At 43.6% G+C, this 27,960-nt stretch overlaps 2 protein-coding genes across 3 annotated transcripts in view; both read left to right on the forward strand.

The window, feature by feature from the left end:
* Positions 1 to 365: 365 nt before the first annotated feature.
* On the forward strand, positions 366 to 2,243 carry LOC132457548 (uncharacterized). The gene is made up of 3 exons (XM_060051802.1): positions 366 to 596; positions 744 to 1,026; positions 1,144 to 2,243. Exons 1-3 carry the CDS (start codon positions 571 to 573, stop codon positions 1,789 to 1,791), a joined length of 957 nt encoding a protein of 318 aa, XP_059907785.1. The 5' UTR covers positions 366 to 570; the 3' UTR covers positions 1,792 to 2,243.
* Positions 2,244 to 12,232: 9,989 nt separating this feature from the next.
* cep70 (centrosomal protein 70) overlaps positions 12,233 to 27,960 on the forward strand; it is a 29,729-nt gene continuing 14,001 nt past the window's right edge. The window contains exons 1-8 of one of the 2 annotated variants that reach the window (XM_060051236.1): positions 12,233 to 12,476; positions 13,168 to 13,267; positions 13,534 to 13,657; positions 21,048 to 21,228; positions 22,022 to 22,200; positions 22,545 to 22,607; positions 26,554 to 26,668; positions 27,162 to 27,250. In XM_060051236.1, coding sequence (XP_059907219.1) covers positions 12,468 to 12,476; positions 13,168 to 13,267; positions 13,534 to 13,657; positions 21,048 to 21,228; positions 22,022 to 22,200; positions 22,545 to 22,607; positions 26,554 to 26,668; positions 27,162 to 27,250 — 860 coding nt within the window. In that variant the 5' untranslated portion in view covers positions 12,233 to 12,467. Of the gene's footprint in view, positions 12,477 to 12,687; positions 12,872 to 13,167; positions 13,268 to 13,533; positions 13,658 to 21,047; positions 21,229 to 22,021; positions 22,201 to 22,544; positions 22,608 to 26,553; positions 26,669 to 27,161; positions 27,251 to 27,960 lie in introns of those variants that run through there. The other variant, XM_060051235.1, reaches the window with a different exon arrangement.

The raw sequence follows: 27,960 nt of genomic DNA on the forward strand, positions 1-27,960 counted from the left end.
TTTGCAAAACAATACACACAGTGATTTGCAAAACAATAAACACACTTAACATACATTACACACAAAAATCTATCATGAAGTCACGTCCTTGCAATACCAAAGCACTGACTGTCAAATTACCACACCGTCCAACCAATTGGTTCAACACAGTCATCAGGTGTGCAAACACTTGTTTGCTTAATTGCAGACACAACAATCAGGTGTGTAAGCACTATAAAAAGCAGTAGGTGAGTTCAGCGTTCTCCAAGCACAATGGAAAGAGTCAGAGAAAGAGTAAGACGAGGAGGAGGAGGAGGAGGAGGAGGACGAGGAGAACGAGGAGGACGAGGAAGAGGGGAACGAGGAGGACGAGGAGAACGAGGAGGACGAGGAAGAGGGGAACGAGGAGAACGAGGAGGAAGAGGAAGAGGAAGAGGAAGAGGAAGACAAGAAGGTGCTCAAAGAGGACCGAATCTGACAAATGAGATCCGCGCAACACTGGTTGACCACGTTGTCAACCACGGCCTGACGCTGAGGGAGGCTGGACTCCGAGTACAGCCAAATCTAAGCCGATATACAGTGGCAAGTGTGATGAGAACATTTCGACTGGAAAATAGGTATTGTAAAAATATCATCATATCAAAAACATCTGCACGGTTTCAGTCACTGCTTACAGTACTGTATTCTATGCACTATCGGCACTTCTGTTACCTTTTCCTGTGAAATTACTGTACTATTGTATACTGTTTTTTTTTTCTACATAGGATTGAGGGTCAGGGACGACAAGGGGGAAGGCCTCCTATGTTCACAGAACAGCAAGAGAGGGAGATAGTAAACATGGTTTTGGCCAACAATGCTATAACACTCAAGCAGCTCCAAGCTAACATTGTCAATAACCACGCCATTTTCAATGATATCCATCAGGTCTCAACATCAACACTGGCACGCATCCTAAAAAAGAAACATATTCAAATGAAGCAAATTTATCGAGTGCCTTTCGAGCGCAATTCCGAAAGGGTAAAACGACTGCGGCATGATTATGCAGAGGTATGTATGCACTTTAGCAGTGTGATCTTGCATACTGTCTCAGTTTTTTTACTGTACTGTAATATGTATACTAGATCTACACTGAACTACACAATTTTGCCGGACACTGTTTTTCAGAGAGTTTTACGAATGGATGGAGAGGAGATCCAGCATGAGTTCATTTACGTAGATGAGGCTGGGTTCAACCTGACGAGAACACGAAGGAGGGGAAGAAACATCATTGGCCACAGGGCTATAGTCAATGTCCCAGGGCAACGTGGGGGTAATATAACACTCTGTGCAGCCATTACACAGAATGGGGTCCTCCACCGCCATGCCCATATGGGCGCTTACAACACAGCACTCATACTTACATTCTTGGACCAATTGCGCAACATAACAGCAGCAAATCAAATAAATCATATGCAATACATTGTTGTCTGGGACAATGTGTCTTTCCATCGCTCTGCTCTGGTTCAGAACTGGTTTCAGCAACATCCACATTTCACCGTCTTATATCTTCCACCATACTCTCCATTCCTCAACCCTATAGAAGAGTTTTTCTCGGCATGGCGGTGGAAGGTATATGATCTCCGTCTCCAGGCTGAGGTACCCCTCATCCAAGCCATGGAGGAGGCCTGTGACCAGATGGAGGTAGCAGCAATGCAAGGATGGATTCGTCATTCAAGACGTTTCTTTCCAAGGTGTCTTGCTAATGACAACATTGCCTGCGATGTTGATGAAATTCTCTGGCCAGATCCAGCTAGGCGAAGAGACAACGTCTAGTTGTTGTTTTAACTTACAATACGTAAAGTGACGTTTGATTACAGTATTATGAATCTCTATGTCAACATTTTGGGCGTGTTGAGAAATAAATGAGTTTCTTCAGTCTGCAACATTGGTCTTGTGTATTGTTTGGTGAATTTACATTATATTTGTACTTTGTTGATAGTAGCCTACTCTAATCATAGGGAAGTAGAAGTGCTAAAAGTGTTTTAGGTTTATCACAGCAGAGTGTAACTCGTGCAAACAGAGTATAGTAATGTGAAACGTGTGTGTTTCATATAGTAACAAAGTGTGGTTTTTAAAAAGAAGTGTATAGTTTTTACAGGAGTGTTTAATTTTGCAAAGGATCTGTAGTGTTTTGCTAATTGGGTGTGTGGTTGTGCTAATTGTGTGTAGTGTTTTGAAAACACAGGCCCTGTTTTGAAAATTGTGCTTAAGCAATCGAGAAAAACTGTAAACCCTATCGACCATATTCAAACACTATCGACCACATGCGTCCAGATGCGTGTTGGCGTTCAGTCATGCGCAGCAGTTGTATGTTACCAGAAGTGGAGTAATAAAGCGAGCATGTGAAACGGTCCCGGTGTTACAGTTTTTTCCTATCGTTTTCGGTCATGTACCCATACTATGGTCACTTTTCCCTATCACTTAACACAGTGGGCTTTAGAGACACACACCTCTGCATATCTTTTAACCTTTGGTGCAAAATGCACTACAACAACCACACCACAAACAATGCTGCCATAACTTAACACATGTTTCCTCTCAGAACACTATGACCTAAAAAACACTAACATCTTGAAGCATTGCCAATTGCATATATAAAATGTTGCTGTGTCCTCCAGTTTGGCATAGATTTCCTGTAGTGTTGCATTGAAAAAAAGAGAAAAAACACAGACAAACACTTCTTTGGACTACAGTAATAAAGTTTGTAATATTACAGTATGACAATCCAAGCCAAGTATCTGCTGACAGTGTTCATATGTCGGTTTACCTCCCACAAAAGATGTCACAATTGAGTGTGGTAAATGTACTGTAATTGTAAATACAGTAAATACTGTAAGTGTTTTATGAGAAACTGAGAATAACAATTTTCAGTTTTTGTAATGCAAATTACATACAGTAAGTACGTAATATATGATCCAGAAACAAATCACAAACACAACAGTTTTTTTCACTGTGCTTTACTTTTTGGAGATTTTGTCACAGTGCAAGTGTTACACAAAACAGAAAATACAGAAAGTCAAAATGTGTTCTAACAAAAAATGCAATGCACAAAACCTGCACATACTGTATATTACAGTAGCCCAACAGTGGCGCAGAATTGGGCTAATCCTTCCTATCCTCCGCATTTGGCCACAAATTTTCTTCTACGTCGCAACGTATGGTTTCTCTTGCCATACAACGTGGATAAAATCTTTTGGAATGCCTTATCCAGGCCTGGATATCTTCTGGGGCTATGTCCATACACCCAGCAGCCATTGCCTCTAATAGGGACATCTGGTCCTGAGGGCGGTGGTCATAGACCTTCCATCTCCACGCCGAAAAGAATTCCTCGATGGGGTTGAGGAAAGGAGAGTAAGGCGGAAGGAAAAGTGACCTCATCCTAGGATGCACCGCAAACCACCCTGTGACTTGCCGGGAGTGGTGAAAGGCCACATTGTCCCATACAATTACATACGTTGGTAGATTCTGCCTGTCTACCTCTCTTGCTGTGAGCCTTTCGTAAAGCTCATCTATGAAGGCAATTAGGCGTTCGGTGTTGTATGGGCCTATGCCGGCCTTCTGCAGCTGCAGTCCATCGTTCGAAATTGCTGCGCACATGGTGATGTTCGCACCCCTCTGGCCTGGAACATCTATCGTGGCCCTTTTCCCAATCAGGTTCCTTCCACGGCGACGTGTTTTTGCCAGGTTGAAGCCAGCCTCATCCACAAAGATGAACGCATGTTCATTCTCACTGGCTTCAAGTTCCATGGCTCTCTTCAGGAAATTAGAGAATACACAAGATACCATAAGACAAAAATGGCATAGCTTACAGTTTTGTGCAAAATCACAATCAACATGACAGTGTGTCCTGTTTTCAGTCTTACCTGGACGTATTGGTACCGGAGTTCCTTTATCCGCTCAGAGTTCCTCTCGAAGGGGACAGTGTAAAGCTGCTTCATTCGAATTTGGTGCTTTTTCAGCACTCTGGCGATGGTCGTGGTGCAACATTCTCAATGTTGGCAAATACACCAATGTCTGCGATGATGTTTGCACAAATTTCTCTTAGCCTTATACTATTGTTAGCAATAACCATTTGCACTATTGCATTTTCTTGTGGCAAAGTGAATTTTCTTCCCCTTCCACCTGAGTGGGGCAACCGTTGGGTCCTACAATAGTGAGTCAGACACAAATGCACTGATACGTCAGGAGAGTTTTGGAGACTTCTCACATCACATTACTACTGTTACAAACACATCAGTCAGAATGCTGTAAATACTGTATAGTACCTGTTAGTTTGTGTGAAAACCCTCACGATTGATGCCACCGTTGATCTTGGCAAGTTCGGCTGAACCCTCAGACCAGCTTCCCTCATGGACAGACCATGATTGATTACATGGTCGATGACAGTTGCTCTGATTTCATCAGATACAACTGTCCTTGCTGCTGCTGCTCCTCTCCCTCTCCCTCTTCCTCTACCTCTCCCTCTTCCTCTACCTCTTCCTCTTCCTCCTACTCCACCTTCACCTTCACCTCCACCTCTTCCTCTACCTCTTCCTCTTCCTCCTACTCCACCTTCACCTCCACCTCCACCTTCACCTTCACCTCCACCTCCACCTCCACCTTCACCTTCACCTTCACCTCTTCCTCTTCCTCTACCTCTTCCTCCTACTCCACCTTCACCTCCACCTTCACCTCCACCTCTTCCTCTTCCTCTACCTCTTCCTCCTACTCCACCTTCACCTCCACCTCCACCTTCACCTCTTCCTCTACCTCTTCCTCTTCCTCCTACTCCACCTTCAACTCCACCTCCACCTTCACCCCCACCTTCACCTTCACCTCCACCTTCACCTTCACCTTCACCTTCACCACCTTCACCTATTCCATAATTCCATGCCAATTCACCAAGAACTATGGTGCACAGGGGGAAAAAAATCTAAATTACTGTAAAATAAAATAAATAAACTATAAACTAAATATTTTTTCTTATTCAAACATGTAACTTCATTTGTCTGTCCAAATGCAGCATCTTTCCATCTACAGTGATCTAAATTACTAATAAGTTAGGTTTTGAACAGAAAGTTCACTGTTTTGAACAGAGTATCTAAACATTGGTAAAATATGCTGTAGTTCCACAGCGTTTTGCCGGTAGTGAACATTGACTGGGGCAGGTATCCATGAAATTTGGAAGAAGGCGTCATTGCCAGCATTTGTATCTTAGCATAGGGGCAAGTAACCACCGTTTGGTTCACATGGTCTACTGGTATGCTCACTGTGTGAAGTGTTTAGGGAATGTGAACATGGTTTAGGTAAATTTGCCTAAAACGATAGGAAAAAACTGTAATGTCGTTAATATTAATACGGTTTAAAACACTACAATAATACAGATAACGGATCGCTAGATAACACTTGTTTTTACTTTATATTTGTATTGCATTTAATTGTTTAATCGAATTTAGCTAGTAAACTGAGTGTTTAAAGTGTATCATAGTCTAGCTAGTGTGACGGCCACAGGGTTGTCTTGGTATTCGTATTCGTTGCGCACGATCTTAACAAACAATAAACAGTAAACAATAAACAATAAGCAAGTATTGAATAATACTGAAAAAGATAGGAGTAAATAAAATAAAAAAATAGAGATACTCTATATAAAATAATAATAATACATTTAATTTAGAGGCGCCTTTCAAGACACCCAAGGTCACCTTACAGAGCATATAGTCATCATTCAAAACTATGTAAAACAGACTAGGAATAAAAGGAAAACAGAGGTTAAACATGAAGAATAATAATAATTAATAACACTCAAAGACGCCTAAAGTGAAGGGGGGACCTCACTAACCACCACCAATATGTAGCACCCACTTGGGTGATGCACGGCAACCAATCGGCGCCAGAACGCTCACTACACACCAGCTTGAGGTGGAGAGTTAGGGATGAGGTGGAGAGTGAGGGAAAAGAACATATTTAAACACTATCGACCATATTTAAACACTGTCGATCACATTTAAACAATATCGACCACATGTAAACACTATCGACCACATTTAAACACTATCGACCATATTTAAACACTATGGACCACATGTAAACCCTATCGACCACATGTAAACACTATCGCCCACATTTAAACACTATCACCCACATTTAAACACTATGGACCACACGTAAACCCTATCGACCACATTTAAACACTATCGCCCACATTTAAACACTATCGCCCACATTTAAACACTATGGACCACATTTAAACACTATGGACCACATGTAGACCCTATCGACCACATGTAAACCCTATCGACCATATATAAACACTATCGACCACATTTAAACGTGTAAACCCTATCGACCACAATTAAACACTATCGACCACAATTAAACACTATCGACCACATTTAAACATGTAAACCCTATCGACCACATTTAAACACTATCGACCACATTTAAACACTCTCGCCCACATTTACACACTATCGATCACATTTAAACACTATCGACCACATGTAAACACTAGCAATAAGATAAGAAGATAAGATAAGAAAAGAAAAGAAAAGAATATATGTACAATTGTGCGTGATGGTGAAAGTAGTGCAATTTTTTTATTATTATTTATTCATTATTATTTATTATTTCTTATTTTTATTGTTATTATTCACGTTATCCCCATAACATTTAGCTATTACTGTGTGGGGAAATTGATAAATACAATACAATACAATACAATACAATACAATACAATACAAATATAAAGTTAGGAACGCTAATGAATGTAATTTGTAAATTAAGTGTTATCTGTCTTGTTGAGCTCAAAGAACGAGTTTGCGAATGTTCTTGAACCTTCCCACGTCATTCGACGCGATCGTCCGTTGCCAGGCAACGTTCGACGCGATCGTCTGTTGCCAGGCAGGTTTGGAATGGATTACGTAAGGATGACGTACCCGGTACAAAATTGGTGTGACAGTTGTGATCAGTTGTGATCAGTTGTCCGTTGCCAGGCAACGGACAAGTGATTACGTAAGGGGTTGTCCGTTGCCAGGCAGGTTTAAAAAAATAATCGCATTCATGTTGCCAAAGACGAAATAATATTATATAATGCAGATAACTGATCGCTAGATAACACTTGTTTTTTCTTTATATTTGTATTGTATTGAATTTTTTAATCGAATTTAGCTAGTAAACTGAGTGTTAAAAGCAGGTTTCAAAAAACATTCGCGCTCATGTTGCTGAGCGCGAATGTTGACGATGAATTCTCGGTGTTGACGATGAAAGTTCGGTCGGTTTATAGAGTGGCGAAGTCACGCCCCTTCCGGTAGGGCTCATGGGACCTATGAGATCGAAAAATATGAATGGGTGTCAATGGAGAGAAAATAATTATTTTCTGGTCCCAGTCTTTATATGCCCTGGATTACACATATGTTGTTTGTGGATTTAAATGATAATTTTTCATGCAAAGAAAACTAAAAATGTTCGTGAAGAAGTTTGATAATTTTAGGTTTTATGTGAGGCCGCTTTGTGAACTACAGCTCTTCGCTGCTCTCGACGCATATGATATACGTCACCACACCCGCCCTTGGAACTCGGCACAGAGATGGCGATCTCTCTGCCCCACTTCACCGCTTTTTCCAAGGGGAGGATAAAAGCATCGAAAGAGGTGAAAACCATTATAAGTCGGGGCACGTGCAGAGTTTCAGTTATGCCGATGGGAAGATTGTCGGTCTTCTCCACGCCAGTCGCAGGGAGCGTGACGTCACATACGAGCCGTGTAGTCTTTCTCGTTGTGTTTTCTCTACAGCCTTTATCTGAACAATTGCACAATAAACGGTCGAACTCTTTGCATGAAAAATTATCCTTTAAATCCACAAACAACATATGTGTAATCCAGGGCATATAAAGACCGGGACCAGAAAATAATTATTTTCTCTCCATTGACATCCATTCATATTTTTCGATCTCATAGGTCCCATGAGCCCTACCGGAAGGGGCGTGACTTCGCCACTCTATAGCAGAGTATCCTTTGTCCGGTTATTACCGGTCATTGACCCCGGAAAAAAATGAGGAAGACTTTTCTTAATGTCCGGTCAGGTTGTGTTTTTATGTTTTTGTGTTTTTGTTATCATTGCTTTATTGGCCTAATCTGAGGAGAAATCTATGCCATAAACAGAAATATTATAGGCCTTTATTACACGGGTCTTCTCAATGCCGTGGAACGCTCCGTTCACTTGCATGGGTAGTAGTCTGCAGTCGGTTGCACCAGCAGAACGTAAAGCCGATCATAAGTTCGGGTGTAAAGTCTGCCTTAACCCTACGCTCGACGTAGCTAGTGTCAAACTAAAGGTGTTCTAAATTTTGGTTGCACCACCATAACTTAAGTTGTGACGTTACTAGTAGTGCATAAAGTGTACCAGTGTCGCTTTTAATGACGTTTAGATAATTTCAAGCCAATCATTGACAGATAACAATGTAAACAGGAAATACCGGCAAGTTTCCACCTTACCCGAGTGAAGACGCGTTAGCACCCAAATGAGAGGGCAAACAAAACAGTTTCAGTCATTTATTCTCTAAAATTTGCTTGGACGGTATAGGCGTGAGGTTAAGCTATTTGATGGCGGATTTTATAATAAATAAATAAATATAATATTCCGCCCGGCAAAACCGAAATCGCGCATATAATTCAACATCATCATAATAAAGAAATGGATCGATACGGTCACGGACAATCCGTTCCCGGCGCAAATCGCATTGAAACTCCTCTTCCCATTGCTCAAAACGAATAGCCATCTTTACCCTGCGTTAGTGTTGAAATCTTTTTGCGTTTTTTTCTTTTAACGGTTCTTTATCGTTAGTATGGAACTTACACTTTATGTGTAAGTGTAAGTGTAAACTTACATCATTCTGGGAGACTTCAACCACTGTAACCTTCGGAAATATATTCCAAAACTGTATAAGTCTGTGACTTTCCCCACCAGAGGAAACAAAACACTGGATCAATGCTATAGCAACATTAAAAATGCTTTTCTTGCTGCACCTTTACCCCATTTCGGCAAATCTGACCATCTAGCAATAATACTAAGGCCTGCATACATCAAGAGGCTCAAGGCGAGACCAGTCACAATTAAAACTGTTAACACCTGGACTGACAGTGCACAGGCGAGTCTGCAGGGCTGCCTGGAGGCCATAGACTGGAACATCTTCAGAGATGCCACAGACAACATCCACGACTACACAGAGACTGTGAGCGACTACATCAGCTGGTGCACGTCTATATGTGCACCCCCAAGATCTGTGCGTGTGTTCCCTAACCAAAAACCTTGGTTTAATGGGGACATTAAACAAAACATCAGAATTAGACGAGAGGCCTTCAAGTCAGGAGATCAAGAGGAATATAAGAGAGCCCGGTATGACCTTGAGAGGTCCATCACAGCTGCAAAAAGGGCCCACTCCCAAAAACTTGAAAGCCTCTACCTGAACAACAACACGCGCAGCATGTGGAAGGGAATCCAGGCAGCTACGAATTACAGGACTACCATGACGACCCCAGACACCCGAGATGCCACCCTTCCTGACCGCCTTAATAACTTTTATGCCAGGTTCGACAGGCTGAACACAGACACTCCCTCAAAAGCCCCCTGTGACTCCATGGACACTGCCTTCCAGGTTACACACGCACAGGTTCTGAGGGCTCTGAAGCAGGTGAACCCCCATAAGGCTATGGGACCAGACGGCGTTCATCCAAGAGTCTTGAAGGCCTGTGGGGAACAACTAGTGGGTGTGTATGCTGACATTTTCAATCTGTCCCTATCCCAGGCAGTAGTCCCCAGAGTATTTAAATCATCCATAATCATACCGGTTCCAAAAAAGCCTAATTCATCCACGCTGAATGACTTAAGGCCGGTGGCGCTAACTTCAGCCCCCATGAAGTGCCTAGAAAAGCTGGTTCTTACCCACATAAACGACACGTATCGGACACTGTCGACCCATCCCAGTTTGCCTATCGCCCCAACCGATCAGTGGATGACGCGGTGGCCATAGCCCTACATCACACTTTGCAACACCTGGACAACAGCAGAACATATGTCAGAATGCTTTTCCTGGACTATAGCTCTGCCTTCAACACTATCCGCCCAGTCAAGCTGATTGGTAAACTGACGGACCTCGGTGTCCCGACTCCCACCTGTAACTGGATCCTAGATTTCCTGATTGAAAGACCACAGGTGGTGAGAGTGGGGAGGCGGGTGTCTGCTGAGCTCATAGTCAGTACAGGTTCACCACAGGGCTGCTGCCTCAGTCCCAAACTCTTCACCCTGTACACGCATGATTGTGCCTCTACACACGATAACACCATTGTCATCAAATACGCTGATGACACCACCATCCTGGGCCTCATCAAGGGGGGTGATGAGTCAGGCTACAGGAGTGTGATAGAGGATATTCTCATCTATGGAGAGGAGAATGACCTCATCCTCAACGTAGCCAAAACAAGAGAGGTGATAGCAGACTTCAGGAGGAGTCCTGCCCCCCTACAGCCCCTTACCATCCAAGGGACTGAGGTGGAGAGGGCGGACAACCACCGATTCCTGGGACTGCAGGTGATGTCTGACCTGAGCTGGTCTCTTAACACTGCTGCCACAGTGAAAAAAGCCCAGCAGCGGCTGTATTTCATCAGACTGCTCAGGAAATCGGGACTAAACCAGCGTCCTCTCACCCTGGCCTACAGTGGACTTGTAGAGAGCATTCTCACTTCAGGTATCACTGTCTGGTACGGGAATACCACACAGGCAGAGAGGAGGGCACTCCAAAGGGTCATAAAGACTGCTGAAAGGACCATACTTCCCTCCATGGACTTTATTTACAGTCAGCGCTGTCGGAAAAGGGCAGTGAGAATCATTAGAGACTCCCTCCACCCAGCTCACCCTCTACTCATTAACAAACATTGCAAATACAGACTCAGACACAGTAGAGCGGACAGTGTCATCACACACACAACAAGATTCTTCAATAGCTTCTTCCCTGCAACAGTGCGACTGATGGCATTAACAGAGAACATCTGAAAAATACAATGTGCAATATTGTATTTTACTTATTTATTTTATTTATTTATTTGAATATATATATATACTCACCACCCTACCCCCACTTCCTACCTGCAATAACGCTGCTACATGTGGTTATACAGTATGGTTGCACTGCTGAATTCAATTTAATTTAATATGTATATATATTTTTAAATTTTAAATTGTGGTGCTCTCTGCAATGCAATGCACAACATGCAATTTATCCTTATCTTAATTTTTAAAAACTCTTTATACTTTTTTATTATTACTATTTATTGTGCTGCGCCCTCTCTCTCTCTCTCTCTCTCTCTCTCTCTCTCTCTCTCTCTCTCTCTCTCTCTCTCTCTCTCTCTCTCTCTCTCTCTCTCTCTCTCTCTCTCTCTCTCTCTCTCTCTCTCTCTCTCTCTCTCTCTCTCTCTCTCTCTCTCTCTCTCTCTCTCTCTCTCTCTCTCTCTCTCTCTCTCTCTCTCTCTCTCTCTCTCTTTATTGTATTAATACTGTACTTGACTTGGGAAGCCCTGCACAAGAATTCCAATGTGTTTGAACTGTCTGGTTTATGCACAAATGGCGAATAAAAACCTTTGAATCTACACCAGCTAGAGGGGAGGTGTAAAAGATAAGTTATAACTTAGTGTTACGTTGAAACTATCTGCTTGGTGCAACTGCTATTTTTTTATTAGAGTGTAAAGTCGAACGTTTGGGTGATTTACGTTCAACGTAGCCTAAGTGGGACCTTACGTTCTGCTGGTGCAACTGGACCCAGCAGGTAACTTGTCAACCCCAGTGTCTTCGGTTGCTAAGCAACGTCAACGTCTTTGGCGGACTATTTCACTGCTGATCAACACTACGAATGCTGGTAACGAATAAATTGTAAATAGACACACCATGTGAAGTTATTTTCCAAATAAGATTTGAAAAGCTTTTGAAGTTTATTTACAACACTATTTACATGGTTTTTGAGTAGTACACTTTGACATTTTAATCCAGTTCAGCGAGAAAGGCGACGAAGAATGAGAAGGGGGCGTTCCAGTCTGCGTAAACGGGAACCCCCACCACACGAGAACGCCCATTTATGTCTGCAGTGGGATGATATTGAATTATACGAAAGAAGCAAAATTACCCCCCCCCCCCCCCCCCCACTACTAAGAACCTTAAAACCTGGCGATTAGGGTCTTCTGCGCATGCCCAGTAGGCGTCGTTCACATGGTGGTCCAAGCAAGCGCTGAAGCTGCATCTCAACGCTGAACTTTTAAACCATTTCAAATACATATTTAGACCTTAAGATGAAAAAACAAGGAACTGAACCAGAAACCCGCCATGCATCTGCTTTAACTTGGTAGTTTGAACACTGCGGTTGTACGTTTAGTGTTTGTCTTCATAGCAGCGAGTGGTTTCTCCTGACGACTTGCAGAAAGTTTGACCATGGAAAAGGTAGGCGTGTGTGTGTGTGTGTGTGTGTGTGTGTGTGTGTGTGTGTGTGTGTGTGTTTATAATTCTGCTTGCTGCGTGTGCGCGCCTGCGTGCATGGCGCGTGCACAATTGTACATTTACATGTCGTAGCCCATCTGCTCTACTCTTGTAACCTGATATTTTGCAAGTGGACTCCAACTGCCCCTCAGGGAAGTGGAGCTAGTCGTAACAGCAAGATGCTGAAAGAAAAATAGACGCTGTTAAACGGATCATGAGATTGTAGATTATTTCGTCTGATATAGGCTAGATATTGCAGAAGGATGCAAGTTTTGAATATGGATTTTAAGAATGAACCTCCTCTTTTGAATTCAAAAGAGAAGACGTATGTGTATCTGTGGACCTACGCACAGTTTCAGGTACAGGACTTGAAGTATTTCCGTGGGAGTGTCTGTATTCCTGTCCTGTGTGGTTGGGGTGTCTGTATTCCTGTCCTGTGTGGTTGTGGTGTCTGTATTCCTGTCCTGTGTGGTTGGGGTGTCTGTATCTCCTGTCCTGTGTGGTTTGGGTGTCTGTATTCCTGTCCTGTGTGGTTGGGGTGTCTGTATATCCTGTCCTGTGTGGTTGGGGTGTCTGTATTCTTGTCCTGTGTGGTTGGGATGTCTGTATCTCCTGACTTTGAACTGACGTTTCAGTTTCTATTTGAATATCTCAGCAGGAGCAGGCCGAGTGGGATTGCGTGAATAAACGGTTGCAGAATCATGGATTCAAACCGGTGTTCTTTGCCGATCCAGTTGAGAATAAAAATATTTCAGGTAATGCTTTTTAATTGAATGATGTTTGAATGAAAGTTCCACAGTTATTTTTTTATATTCTTTTAAATAGGATTTACATTTATTGTCACTAACATTAATTGTCTGTCTTCATAATGTTTCTTAAAAAATATTATTTTAATAAAGAATTCACTTAAAATTTAAATTTTTCAATGCATGTCTTTCCTTGAATCTTCGGTTCTTAAAGTTATTATTCATGCTAAAGGGCCATAAAGCTGAGTCAAATGTTTCCCTTCTGGTGCCGCTAGACTTGGTTCTGCTGGACAAGAGGACTGCTGCAGAGGTCCGGGTCATGATGAAGACCATGCTGGGGGATTCCGACAGGAGGCAGGCCCTGATCCAGGAGCTCGTTCAGTCAAACAACCAGCTCAAGTAAACACACACGCACCACGCACGTACGCTCCACGCACGCACGCACGCACGCACTTAATTGTGAAAAATGCATTAAACTGTAATCAGAAAACTGGGCTGACCAGCTGTCCCTCTACCGGCTCGGGCCCTACCCAACGCGCAGCCCCCGAATAGGGGCCTTGCCTCCCCTTCATTTTGTATTGGTTGCGTGGTGTTAAGGATTGTGGGGGATCGCGGCATGTGTAAAGGGGACGGACAAAAAGCTGAACTTTAGTTAACTATGCAAACGAACACGCGTTCATTCCAGGCGATTGGACAGTCCGTGAGATTTTTCCCCAACATTTCCCGCCAGAAACGAGAAAAAGGAGGAAAATATCATATTTGCCGTGTCCGGGTTTCGCGTTTTGTACGAGCCGACCCTTCCGTCGTACAAATGGAGAGCAGAACAGCCGCGTGGAGGAGCATTGCCAAAAGTACCAGTTTTCGTGGTAAGTTTATGATAGGGATGTCCTGATACCACTTTTTCACTTCCGATACCGCAGCTTTGGCTATCTACCGATATCAGCCCGGTACGATCATTTAAATCAAGTGAAAAGATTGGGACAGCGCTCAAAAGTATAAAAGGAGTAAACAATTTAAACATGCATACCAAAAAATGTTTTGAATACATTAGAGATCAAACATAGAATAGCTGAGCTGTTAAAGCTGATGGTTTGAAATGGTTGAATCGTGTGTGTGTGTGTGTGTGTGCGTGTGCGTGTGTGTGTGTGTATGTGTGTGTGTGTGTGTGTGTCATCACTTGTAGTAGCCAGGAAAAGTGTTTATTGAAGTTATTCTTTCACATCTAGTTATTTGAGGTAAGCTCACAACATGAAGGCTTGTACTATTGAACTCCTTGGAGTCTCTTTCATAGTATATATTGTTTGCGTAGATAGCATGACATGAAAAAGGTTGTTTACGTTAGCATTGAGCTTCTACCGGAAGTACATCAGATATGTAAGAACCAGCTAGCCTTTAGTAATTTAAACGGGGTTCCCCTCACTCAAATATATTTGAGTGATATCGGATATCTAATAATCATATCTCAAATCTATGAATCATGACGTCCGACATGGTCAGCTTTTGTGATCACCACAAAACGTGGCGATCGCAAAAGTTGTGATCAGCTCTAGCCAAGGCTGGAGCTGATTTTTTGAACGATAAAGTTTACAATATTTTTTTGTTTACAATTAAAGATTTTACGATAAAACAGCAATTTGTTCCGTCTGCACTCTCCGAAACTTATCCGAATATCGTCGACTGTGTTTGCTCAGAGGAGGCGTGCAGAAAGAAGTGCAACCAGCCTACAAGCCAGCCAGAAAGCGAGCCTACACACCAACCCAGCCAGCCAGCCCATCAAACCCAGCCTGTCTTCAAGCCAAAAAGCCAGCCTATCCCCAACCAGCCAGCCAGCCAGATAGCCAATCAAGCCTGCCCTGCCCTGCCTCAGACAACCCGACCCTCAGCCCGGCAGTCAGTGTCTGGGGACTTAGAGGAGCAGCCTCCGATAGGGCGGAAGAGGAGGAGGGAAAGAGGGGAGGACCTGACCTCGTTTAGGAAAGTTCTTTCAGTGTACACCTTGATATGTCGGGCATGGTTCGTTTGAATTCAAAAGCGTGCCACTATATTTAGCGTTATTGTGTAAAAATAGTTGTTAGTTATATAAACAAGAACGTGTTGCGACCTTAGTGTTATTTTAACCTGACAGCACCACCCGCTATTTACATATTACAGTGCCTTGCAAAAGTATTCACCCCCCTTGGCATTTTTGTGTTTTGTTGCCTCACAACCTGGAATTAACATGGATTGTTTGAGGATTTGCATCATTTAATTTACAGATGATGCCCACAACTTTGCAGACGTTTTTATTTATTTTTGTGAAGCAAACAACAAATAGGACAAAATAACAGTAAAAGTCAATGTTGTCACAAACGCCTTGGCTCAAAGGCGTTGAACATAGGGAGACAGACACCGTCGGGTAACGTTCATCACAATAAACTATAGTTATTGACAGGCAGTTCCATAAATCAACACGGGCGCAGAGAAGACAATGCGATCCGCTGCATCCAGCCGTCAAACCGCGTCTATCAGAGAGAGACAGAGAGAGAATCGGGCCACAGGACACCGCCTATATCCCCGGCAGCCAGAACACGGCTGCCGGGGGCCCATACATAAACAGTACCATATATAAACAATATACAACCATATTCCTATACCCTACAGGCAGAGGGAAGAATATGCCTAGCGCTCAAGGCACAGAGCGGGGCGTCACAATGTGCATAACTATTCAACCCCTAATGTCAATACTTTGTAGAGCCACCTTTTGCGGCAATCACAGCTGCAAGTCGCTTTGGATAAGTCTCTATGACAGGGCTCAACACTAAGGTTTTTTTCCACCTGCCCGGTCGGGCCAGTGGGTCTGAATCCTACTTGCCCGAAGTCAATTTTCACTGGCCCCAAATATAAATAGTTTTTTTTATGAGTGGTTATCAAATAAGGACAAAGATTCAGGTAAATTGTTGTATTTTATCTTTAATTACAATGTATGAATGCATCTGACATTGTTGGAACATTTGTATTTTTACTTTTTGTCCCATATTTTAAACTTTGGCAGTCGTAATATATTACATCAAAAAAATAAAATAATAATCCCCTCACACCCGACCTGCTGACAGCCATCGTCCTACAACACGTTCCGCATTGAAGTTGGCAACTGCTGGCCCCTCGATGCTAATGTATAGCAGTTTCCACAGCATATCAACTGAAAGGCTGCTACGGCAGTCAGTTTTTATGCGTTTCATTGCACTGAAGCGGAGGACGGGTTATCAGCAGCCCGCATAGCTGCCATGCAAGCAAGATGCTGCTTGCTCTTATCATGACGATCAAGCATCTCGATTTTGATTGGCAGAAGCCACATTAAAATAATTTGGATATAATTTTTTTTGCTTCGAGTCCTCCACTTGCCCGAACGGGCAAGCGGGTTGTCATAGTTACTTGCCCGACGTGGCGTTTTACTTGCCCCGGGACATCGGGCAATCCTCATTGTTGAGCCCTGTATGAGCTTGCCACATTTTACCACTGAGATTTTTTGCCCATTCCTCCTTGCAAAACTGCTCCAGCTCCTTCAAGTTGGATGGTTTACACTTGAGAACAGCAATCTTTAAGTCTGACCACGGTAGGGATGGGCACGGTTAATCGAATATTAGATTATTCGAAATGACGTGGGTATTCGTATTTGCCTTTAGTTGTAGTGGATTTTTTTTAGTTTTGGACTAAAGTTGATTAAATATTATTCAATAGCTATTAATAACATATTTTTCATAAAACGTTTATACTTATGCCATTTAAAATATGTAAAGTAGAAAGAAAGAAAAAACACAATTGCAATTGATTTTTTTGTGTCTTTGCGAATGACGTAGTTTAAACTAAGGTTGGATTTAGGGATTCGTTTCCGTGATTCAGTTTGCGTCGGTCAGTTCGCCAAGAGGAGTCGTTCGCAAATCATTTGTTCGTTCGTTCGTTCAGTCGAGTTTCTGGTAGCGGTGAATCGAATCATGCACGGTTCTCTAAGTGAGTCAGTCTCAGCTCCTCGTTCGTTCGTTCGTTCAGTCGAGTTTCTGGTAGCGGTGAATCGAATCATGCACGGTTCTCTACATATGAGACATTTTGAGCCAGTGAGTCAGTGAGAAAGATTGCACTGCCTTGTTTGCCTAGTTTGGCTCATCCTGAGACACTCATGCAGCTTCTCCTAGGTCATGGAGCAACGTGCCCTTGTTCTGATGGCATTCATATGAGAAAAGCTAGACTCACACGTATCGGTTGAGCCAAACATTGTCAGAATAAATGATGCCAGTTCCTGATTGTGGGGTACTGATACTGGCTAGTATCACCGGCTACACACAGAAACCTGATTTGAATGCAACTATGTTTCTCCTTTATTTTATTTATTTTTTGCATGCAACCTCTTGCGGGCCAGAAAAAAATTAAGAGGGGCCGCATTTGGCCCACGGGCCACTAGTTGAATAGGCCTGCCCTAGAGTATCTGTGGTTTAAAGGCTGGGACGAATTAAAAATTACAAATATGTAAATGTTGAAAGTATGGACCGTCGTGATTCCCATTGAAACGAATGGCGCGGTGACTTGTCTTCACAACGAGAGCTGGTAGGTTGCAAAAAATGAATTAAACTGTAATCAGACAACGCGGTTATATGCTTTAGACCCTAGAGCAGGGATGGGCAACTGGCGGCCCGCATCCTCACTCAGTCAGGCCCGCACATAATAAAAAAAAAAAAAGAATAATAATAATTGATCGAGTTACAGAAAACTCGGTCAAGAAAGATGAGAAGAATTCATAGAATTCGAAGGCAAACCCATGTGTCTAGTTTGCTTAGAAGCGATATCAGTCATTAAAGATATCCACTTAAGTCGCCACTACAACTACTACAACTGCTTTTTGGGTTTGAGTTCATTGAGTTGTTGCACTTAATGTTGGGCCACTGTTTTTCAGTTTTTTTACTTCATTGAATGATGATGTATGTGAGCCCTTTGCACTGATAAAAATATTGACCATTCATGTGGCTGTTTGAGCATGGAAAACATGAAATTAATGTATGTTGGTTCAATTAACATAGGTTATGATTCTGGACGATTTTTTAGGTAGTGGCCATCCCCAAAATGCACCAGAATACAGGAAATCATATCTACCAAATTCAAAATTGTGTAGCTTCTCTCAGCTCACGTTTAGTTGAAGTGTGCAGTCATGTGGCCCTCCGATGGTTATGATGAAAAATGTGGCCCTCTTTATCATGAAAGTTGCCCATCCCTGCCCTAGAGTATCTGTGGTGTAAAGGCTGGGACGAATTTCAAATTACAAATATGTAAATGTTGAAAGTATGGACCGTCACGATTCCCATTGAAATGAATGGCGCGGTGACTTGTCTTCACAACGAGAGCTGGCAGGTTGTGAAAAATGCATTAAACTGTAATCAGACAACGCGGTTATATGCTATTGACCCTAGAGTATGTGTGGTATAAAGGCTGGGACGAATATCGAATTATAAATATGTACAATGTATCCTTTAAATACGTCCATGTAACAGATGGCCAATGTGAATAATAGATAGCTCACTCACTTTTTTATTTCCACGAAACCGGTTGATTTCTGTCTCTCATCGGCTTAAATTCAACGAGACCGTCCTAGACTCAGGGAACACCGGAAGGCACTTTTGAATTGTACGTCATGGGCGACTTGAGCGACCAAAGCGAACAGAAATATTCGCAGCGAAACTTTATGAGCGACCAAAGCGTCTTTGACGCTTTGGTCGCTTCTGGTGTGGAAGTACAGCACCAAACTCTGACCAGTTTCTCAGTCCCGGCTGCTGAAAAACATCCCCAGAGCACGATGCTGGCACCACCATGTTTCACTGTGCGGATGGTGTTCTTTGGTGGATGTGATGTGTTGGGGTTGCGGCAGACATAGCGAAATCTTTGATGGCCGAAAAGTTCAGTTTTGGTCTCATCAGGACAGTGCACCTTCCTCCATACATTTTGGGAGTCTCCCACATGCCTTTTCACAAACTCAAAACCTGCCATTTTGTTTTTTGCTGAAAGTAATGGCTTTTGTTCTGGCCACTCTGCCATAAAGCCCAACTCTATGGAGCGTACGGCTTATTGTCGTCCTATGTACAGATACTCCAGTCTCTGCGGTGGAACTCTGCAGCTCCTCCAGGGTTACCTTAGGTCTCTGTGCTGCCTCTCTGATTAATGCCCAGGTCCGTGAGTTTTGGTTGGCGGCCGTCTCAGCAGGTTTGCTGTTGTGCCATGGTCTTTCCATTTGGTTGTGATAGATTTGATGGTGCATCAAATATTTGGATCTTTTTTTATAACCTTACCCTGACATGTGCCTCTCAACAACATAGTCCCTTACTTGTTTGGAGAGTTCCTTGGTCTTCATGGCAGTATTTGGTTAGTGCTGCCTCTTGCTTAGGTGTTGCAGCCTCTGGGGCCTATCATGGGCTTCATAACAAAGAGGGTGAATACATATGCATATGCCAATTTTCACTATTATATTAAATACAAAATAGGTAAAAAGCCAAGGGGGTCGAATACTTTTGCAAGGCACTCTATATTATAACGTGGAATGACTCGCGATAAATTATTAGGTCGATCAACTCGCCGCTCAAGCTTCATATCTGAAATCACCAAATGAGGCCCAACTTTATAAAAAAGTAGAATAACATTTTTATTCCGAGATATAAGGACAACTGAGGGCAGTAGCATACCAAAGAACGGTTCCGCATAACAAATAATTATTTTATTTCTTGTTAAAGGAGACATATTATACTCCTTTAACAAATCCTATAATGTTTGTTCAGCCTTACAGTGAGGGATATGGTATTTGTGTGAATGTACGGATGTGATAATGTTTTTTATCATTGTTGTATGGCCCTTTGTAAAACATGAATAAAAACATACAGAGAATGAGAATTATAATTTTTTTAATTACCTGTGGGATATCAATTCTTCTTCACCACTGTAAAACAGTAGTCGCCAGTGGCAGGAAGTGAAGAAAACGGATGTCCGCCGGGTGGAGGCACTTCCGATACTGGTATCGGTATCGCAAAAACTCGATCATCATCCATGTCTAAAACAATCAGTATAAAATGCAAACCTCATATATTTGCTATCCTTTTCCCGTGGGAACAAGTGTAGTTTGTTAAACAACCCGAAGACGCTGTCTGATATGTTTACAAAGCGTTTATACGCCAAAACAACAGCTAATGCTATTTTAACGTTGCTTACGTGAAGACTGTGTGTCTGTGTGAATTGTTCTTAGTTGGTAAGCTAACGTTGCTATGTAGCTAATCCAATCGCATCGCTATAGCTGACTTTTGAATGATGGTTTATTTTATTCAAGCCACACGCGTGCAAGAACGAGTAGACTACATCTGAGTGTAGGCTACAAACGCGATTCACTATTTACAAGTGCAAAAACGCCAAAATCATCTTTATTTTGCTGACCACTTGTTTTTTATCCCTACAAAAGCTTCGTAAGGAAAGTTCGTCTGCTACTTTCTCGTAAATCAAACCATCAATACCCGTCTTCGTTAAATGCGACTGCATCAACTTCTCTCCCATGATGGTCAGCAGCTTGCAGATTTTTTGCCACACCTCTACCAAAGTCCCACCCCTGGTACCGCGGTGCCGTCTAATCGCCTCGGTCAGTGAAAACGCACGGACCATGCTGGGAAAAAGGCGGGTATAAGACTGCATATTTGGCAGTGTAAAAACGATTTGTGTGTGTGTGTGTGTTTGTGTCCGTCTTTGCGATGGCAACAATTTATTGCTTTTTGGGTTGACTTTGTTCTTCCAGAGACGAAGCGCAGCAGCTTATGGGTCAGGCCGGCCTCCACTCCCGGTGCACCACTGAGATGGAGGGGTTGCTGGAGGGGGTCAGGGGTCAGGTCCAGGACCTGGAGGACCGCTGCCTGGCCCAGGCGGTCCAGCAGCGTGACCACGCCTACCGACTGCAGCAAGACAAGCTGATGGCCCAGGTTAGAACCACACAAGAACAAAATGGCTGCCCCCCCGCGGAACTCAAAACACGTTTAGCAGCTTGGGTGTGGTGCACCAACTGCTTTTCAGTTGTACATTTGAATGATTTATCAAAATCTCTAGTACATATTTCTCTTTTAACACATTATTTAAAGAATTTTTGAAAGATAATCTTTATAACAGACTCGGCCATTTACTCATCTGTCATTTAAGTTCAGTGTCGGAAATGCGTTACCGCCTTCTGCTTTATAGTTTCACATGACGTTCGATATAAACTGAGGCCGCTCTGCCAAAGTCTTTTAAACACGCCGTACGCAGAACTGTGTGAGTTCAGCCTCATTTATTGTGTTTTTAAAAGTTGCCGTGTCCAAATTTGAGTTAGTTCAGTTACACTTTCAGTTCCCTGGAGTCTTTTCATTAATGGTTCAGTATGCAGGATCAGGTCTGTCTGTCTGTCTGTCCGTCCGTCCGTCCGTCCGTCCGTCCGTCCGTCCGTCCGTCCGGGTTTGTAACCATGACTACAATCAACCCAATGTTATTATCTGTGATCGCCCGCAGCGCCTAGCGGTGGCTCTTAGTTGGTAAGAGCCACCGCTCTTACCAACTAAACCCGGACGGACGGACGGACGTCCGTCCGTCCGTCCGTCCGTCCGTCCGTCCGTCCGTCCGTCCGTCCGTCCGTCCGTCCGTCCGTCCGTCCGTCCGTCCGTCCGTCCGTCCGTCCGTCCGTCCGTCCGGGTTTGTAACCATGACTACAATCAACCCAATGTTATTATCTGTGATCGCCCGCAGCGCCTAGCGGTGGCTCTGCAGCTGCAGCTGACCAATGAGAGCACGGCGCGGGGCGAGCTCCAGAGGAAGCTGTGCTTCGCGGTGCGGGAGGAGGAGAGGCGGGTGGCGCGGCAAACGGACGCCTTCCAGCGGATCCACGCCAGCGCCCTGGCCCAGCAAGACACCCCCGCGGACCAGCGGTAAGCTGGGCAGCGGCCGGGCCCAGAGTTTGGTCCCAGATGTTCGAAGCCTCAGCTGTGGGTCCCTTGAGAAAGGGTCCCGTAACCCTCGCACCGGCTCCGTAGTGACGTGTCACCTCACCCTCTCACCTGCTCCCCTCACCTGCTCCATAGTGATACGTCCCCTAGCCCTCTCACCTGCTTCATAGTCACATGTCTTCTCACCCTCTCATCTGCTCCACAGCAACACGTCCCCTTACCTGCTCCCCTCACCGCCTCACCTGCTCCTCCTCTCCTGTGCAGATGGCGACCTTGTCATGTGACCGCGTGTCCTCTGGGTTCTACCCGCTGTGTTTCCTCCGCAGGGTGCTGGATGTGATCGACTTCTACGAGACCCAGATCGCCCAGGTGCAGGACGATATGTCCAGGTCAGACGAAAAAGACATGGATAGAAGATAAAATAACACCTGATGCATTGTGTCCACCATGCATCCTGCCTCATGTTTTCTGAATTCTTATTCCTTTTAGAAGCCCTATGACGCTGCTGAGCTCCGATATTTATCAAATTCAGATCCAATATTTATGGAATTCACATCCATAATTACGGAATTCACATCCGATATTTACGTAATTCATATCCGATATTTACCAAATTCACATCCGTAATGCACCACCATGGCTCGGATGTTGATGTTAATAGAAACCACGCAGATCAAGTTAATTTGAGGTTAGAGCGCCCTCTTGAAGTGACAGCAGTGGCTCAAACGGACCATACTCCTAGTTCGCAGTCAACTGGGTGATGCTATAGCTCGCCTGCCTAAGTGGAAGGGGTTTTTGAGGATCGATGATATGTTTAATAATTGTAAACAAATAAAGGTACTGGCAGGATTTGCTCTGTCTGTCTGTCTGTCTGTCTGTCTGTCTGTGTGTATATATATATATATATATATATATAGACCATCTATATCTCTGTGTGTAAAATATAACAAAAAAATATACTCATTATTTTAATCACAATCGATATAGTGTAGTATTGACTACAGATGCTTCCGAGTTGTTTTAAACTAGGAGCTAAAGATAAAGATAAAGATAGACTTTATTGTCATTGTACAGTCACCTATACAACAAAAGCCAACTGAAGGTGCATTACGCATACAAAATAAATAAATAAATAAATAAATAAACAAATAAATAAATAAACACGCAATTTAAGTTAAATTTTAAAAAAACAAAAACAAAACAAGACAGAAATAAGAAAAACATTTGGAACAAGACAAGGACAGGTGATGTCAGAATAAATATAAAGGCCGTAAGCATATTGCACTATATAGATAGTGAGGAATCTTTGTTTCAAGTTTTATGGGTGTTAAGTGTCCTGATTGCCCAAGGAAAGATGCTTTTGTTCAGTCTGTTGGTTCTGCACTTCAGGCTCCTGTACCGCCTACCAGAGGCTGGCTGAGCAGGTGGTGGCCGGGATGGAGGTGGTCACAGATGATCTTTCTTGATCTTGAGATGCATCGTGTGCTGGCAATGTCATCCAAGGAGGGCAAAGGAGAGCCAATAGTTTTTTCGGCTGACCTTATCACCCTCTGCAGCCTTTTCCTGTCAGCCACTGTACAGCCAGCATACCACACAGTGATGGAGAAGGCCAGCACACTCTCGATGGTGGAGCGGTAAAAGGTCACCAGCAGCTTCTCCTCCAGTTTGTTCCTCTTGAGTACCCTCAGGAAGTGGAGTCGTTGTTGGGCCTTCTTCACCACCGCTGATGTGTTTGCTGACCAGGATATGTCCTCAGAGATGTGAGTTCCCAGGAACTTGAAGGTGGAGACTCTCTCCACACAGTCACCATTTATGTGGAGAGGGGCGGGGTCAGCTCTGTGACGCCTGAAATCCATTATAACCTCCTTTGTTTTTATTGTGTTAAGGGTCAGGTTGTTTGCAGCACACCACTCCACCAGCCGCTGCACCTCATCCCTATAGGCCGACTCGTCTCCTCCGGTTATGAGCCCTAACACAGTCGTATCATCCGCGAATTTGACTATTGTGTTGGTGGGGTGGGTGGGAGTACAGTCATGAGTTTAGATGGCATACAGGAGTGGGCTCAGCACGCAGCCCTGTGGAGAACCCGTACTGAGCATGAGGGTGGAGGAGCTGTGGGTGCCAATTTTAACAGACTGCGGACGATTTGTAAGAAAGTCTTTTATCCAGGCACAGGTGGCGGGGGGGAAGTCCAGGGCAGCTAGCTTGCTCACAAGGATGTCAGGGATGATGGTATTAAAGGCCGAGCAGTAGTCGACGAAGAGCATCCTTACGGACGTCCCCGGGTGTTCCAGGTGGCTGAGTGCAGTGTGGAGGGCTGTAGAGATGGCATCATCAGTTGATCGGTTTGCTTTGTATGCAAATTGGAATGGGTCAAAGGTTGAAGGGAGGCATTCTTTGATGTGATGAGTCATAAGCCTCTCAAAACATTTTGCAACCACTGGTGTTAGTGCAATGGGTCTGTAGTCACTGAGGTTATTGATAGTTACATTTTTGGGGACAGGGATTATGGTAGCCGATTTGAGACATGGTGGGACGATGGTATGTGTCAGTGACAAGTTGAAGATCTTAGTGAAGACCACTGCCAGCTGATCAGCACAAGCTTTGATTACTTCGCCAGGCACTCCATCAGATCCAGTGGCTTTTCTTGTGTTCACTGACCTGAATACACGACTCACTTGATGTTCCTGGATAGTGAGTGTGTGTTGGCTTGTGGTCGGAGGGGTCAGCATGTCTGTGTTGGGCCTTGTAGCCTCAAAACGGGCAAAGAAATGGTTTAAATCCTCTGCCAGCGAGGCGTCGGCACTGATGGTCACTGAGGGGCTGCTTTTATAGTTTGTGAGATGTTTTAATCCCTGCCACACTTGACGAGGGTTGTTGTTTGTCAGATGGCCCTCAACCATCCTTTTGTAGGCCTCCTTCGCACCTTTAATTCCTCTCCTTAGGTCCGCTCTCGCCACGCTGTACAGGACATTGTCCTTTGTTTTGAAGGCGGCGTTTCGGGCTCTCAGGAGTGACTGGACTTCACTTGTCATCCAGGGCTTTCGGTTTGGATATACTTTGATGTTCTTATCAACCGTCACATTGTCAGTGCAGTATTTGATGTATGACAATACGGTGTCAGTGAAGCCCTGTAGATCCTGTTGTTCAAGGATACTCCAATCTGTGTGAGCGAAGCAGTCCTGCAGTTGGGAGAGTGCACCCTCTGGCCAGGTTTTTACAGTCTTTATGATCGGCTTGGTCTTCCTCCTAAGGGGAGTGTATGCTGGGATGAGGAGCAGCGAAAGATGGTCAGACAGACCCAGATGTGGGAGGGGGACTGCTCTATAAGCATGCTTTATGTTAGAATAGACACGGTCCAGTGTGTTATTTCCTCTGGTGGAGCACCGTACATACTGTATAAAATTGGGAAGGACTGTCTTTAGGCATGCTTGATTAAAATCCCCAGCGATGATGTGTACCCCATCAGGATGAGCTTGCTGCTGTTTATTGACACTATCATGTAGGTAGGTAAGAGCTATGCTAATATTTGCATCTGGTGGAATATAAACAGCAGTGATAATTACCACTGTCAGCTCTCTGGGCAGATAGAAGGGTCTGCAAACTACTGAAATTGCTTCTATGTCCGGGGAGCAGTAAGTGTCTGTGCTCTTACTGCTTGCGCACCAATCATTGTGAACCTAAACACACAGACCCCCTCCTCTGCTCTTTCCGGATTCCTTGTTCCTGTCGGAGCGGTGGATAGTGCGTCCCGCTAGTAGAACTGACGCATCCGGGATCAGCTGATGTAGCCAGGTCTCCGTGATGATCATAACACAGCAATCGCGAACAAAGCAGTTGGTTGCTAGATGCAGTTCCAATTCGTTGATTTTGTGAACGATTGACCTTGCGTTAGTCAGGAAGATGCTGGGTAACGGGGGTTTGTGTGGCTGTTTCCGTAGCCGGGCTAGAAGACCCGCTTGGCAACCCCGCTTCTGCTTGCGCTCCTTGCGCCGCCTACGCCGCTTGCTGGGGCCAACGACAATCCAAGGGGACTCCGGTGGACGCGCTATGTCGAGCGGGATGTTGTGATTCCGCTGGAAGTCGCTCGTAACTGCAACCTGACAGCGTAACCCGATGTTCAGGAGCTCTGTGTGGCTGTAAAAATGTTTAGCTTCACACCACGTCCTAAGACACACTAAAAATACAAAAAACACGAGCATAATACACTTAAATAATACACTAAATCAGAGAGCCAAGAGCCGCTGCGTCCGTGCGCGCCGCCATAGCAACCGCTATGTGAAACAGCTAGGTGAAACAGTTAACAATGCTGCTTTAAATCCCTTGCAAACACAGCCGAGATGTTCTGGGAATCGGCTTCAGAACCCTCAACGGCGGTCCAGAAGGTTCTCAGGGATCCAACTGGTCCGCTGGTGTTGATGTCACTTCCTCCTTTAAGGCTGAGCTAAAGGTAACTCGAAATGTTGCTAACTTTATTAGCACGTATCAAAGGTCGAAATTGTTCACATTGTCGAATCAATTTTTTAGCAATTATCCGAATCAAATTTACGTTACATTATGTCAGTACATAGTACGTGGTTACATTTAACCACATATTGCAAAAATAAATAAATACAGTAAGTACAAATTTCATGGCATTTACTGCCTCACTGTTGCACAAACCAATGAAATCTTGAAGCTTCAAATCAGATCCACGTCCAAGTATTTGAAAATTGTTTTTGTAGAAAATATATATGTTTTTTCTTTCTTTCTTTCTTTCTTTCTTTCTTTCTTTCTTTCTTTCTTTCTTTCTTTCTTTCTTTCTTTCTTTCTTTCTTTCTTTCTTTCTTTCTTTCTTTCTTTCTTTCTTTCTTTCTTTCTTTCTGTCTTTCTTTCTCTCTTGCCCTTGCTCCCTCTCTCATTCCCTCGTTCTCTCCCTCATTCTTCTGTCCCTTTCTCTCCAGTCTTCTCAGGCCCAGTTGGAGGAGACTAAAGTCCAGAGAGAAGAGCTGAAGGCAGAAGTTCAGAGACTCAAAAAGGAGCTGGAGACCAGGTTATTTTTATTGATACATTTTGTTTAACTGGATAATGATGACACATTTATACCGCGGTTAGATGATGTTCTTTCAATGAAAACAAGATTGTCAGGCGTTTCAGGGATGGCATTTACTCATCTTCTTTGGGACGGACTAGTCGAGGTGTTGGATTTGTTTACGTTCAATTTGCTTCTGAAATCCATTCAAAAGCTTAATTTTAGTCATACGTTTTGTTTATCAAGATAGATCCTGGCATGCCGCTTTAAAAGTTTTTGGAGCATGAATGCATTCAATAAAGTAAAAGGCAGACGATTAACAGTACAAAAGGCTACTTATGTGATCAAAAATGATCTAAAATGACGTCATACCTGAAATATTTTTATCATTATTTTGATTGTTCAATTGAAAAAAACTTCCTTTTCAACACTTCTAGATTTCCAACGGATGACTTCTGTAAAGGATGAAGTTTGTACGTTTGAGAAAATGCTAACATTTAGGAAGAGACCAAAATTAAACGTTAATTCTGATTTAATAGGACTTTAATCCTCAATCTTTGGTTTGTTTCAGTGTGAGGTATATTATGTAACAACATAACGTTGATTTGATTTCGGATAACCAATCAAACGCATTTTCGAGCATTCTTGCGTAGATGAGCAATCTCGCCTTTGGTACGTTCCAATAAAGTTTGCGTCATTTTCGGTTTGACCTTTACCTTTTACGATAATCT

This window comes from Gadus macrocephalus, chromosome 5 (genome assembly GCF_031168955.1).
Source record: "Gadus macrocephalus chromosome 5, ASM3116895v1".
NCBI classification, from domain to species: Eukaryota; Metazoa; Chordata; class Actinopteri; order Gadiformes; family Gadidae; genus Gadus; species Gadus macrocephalus.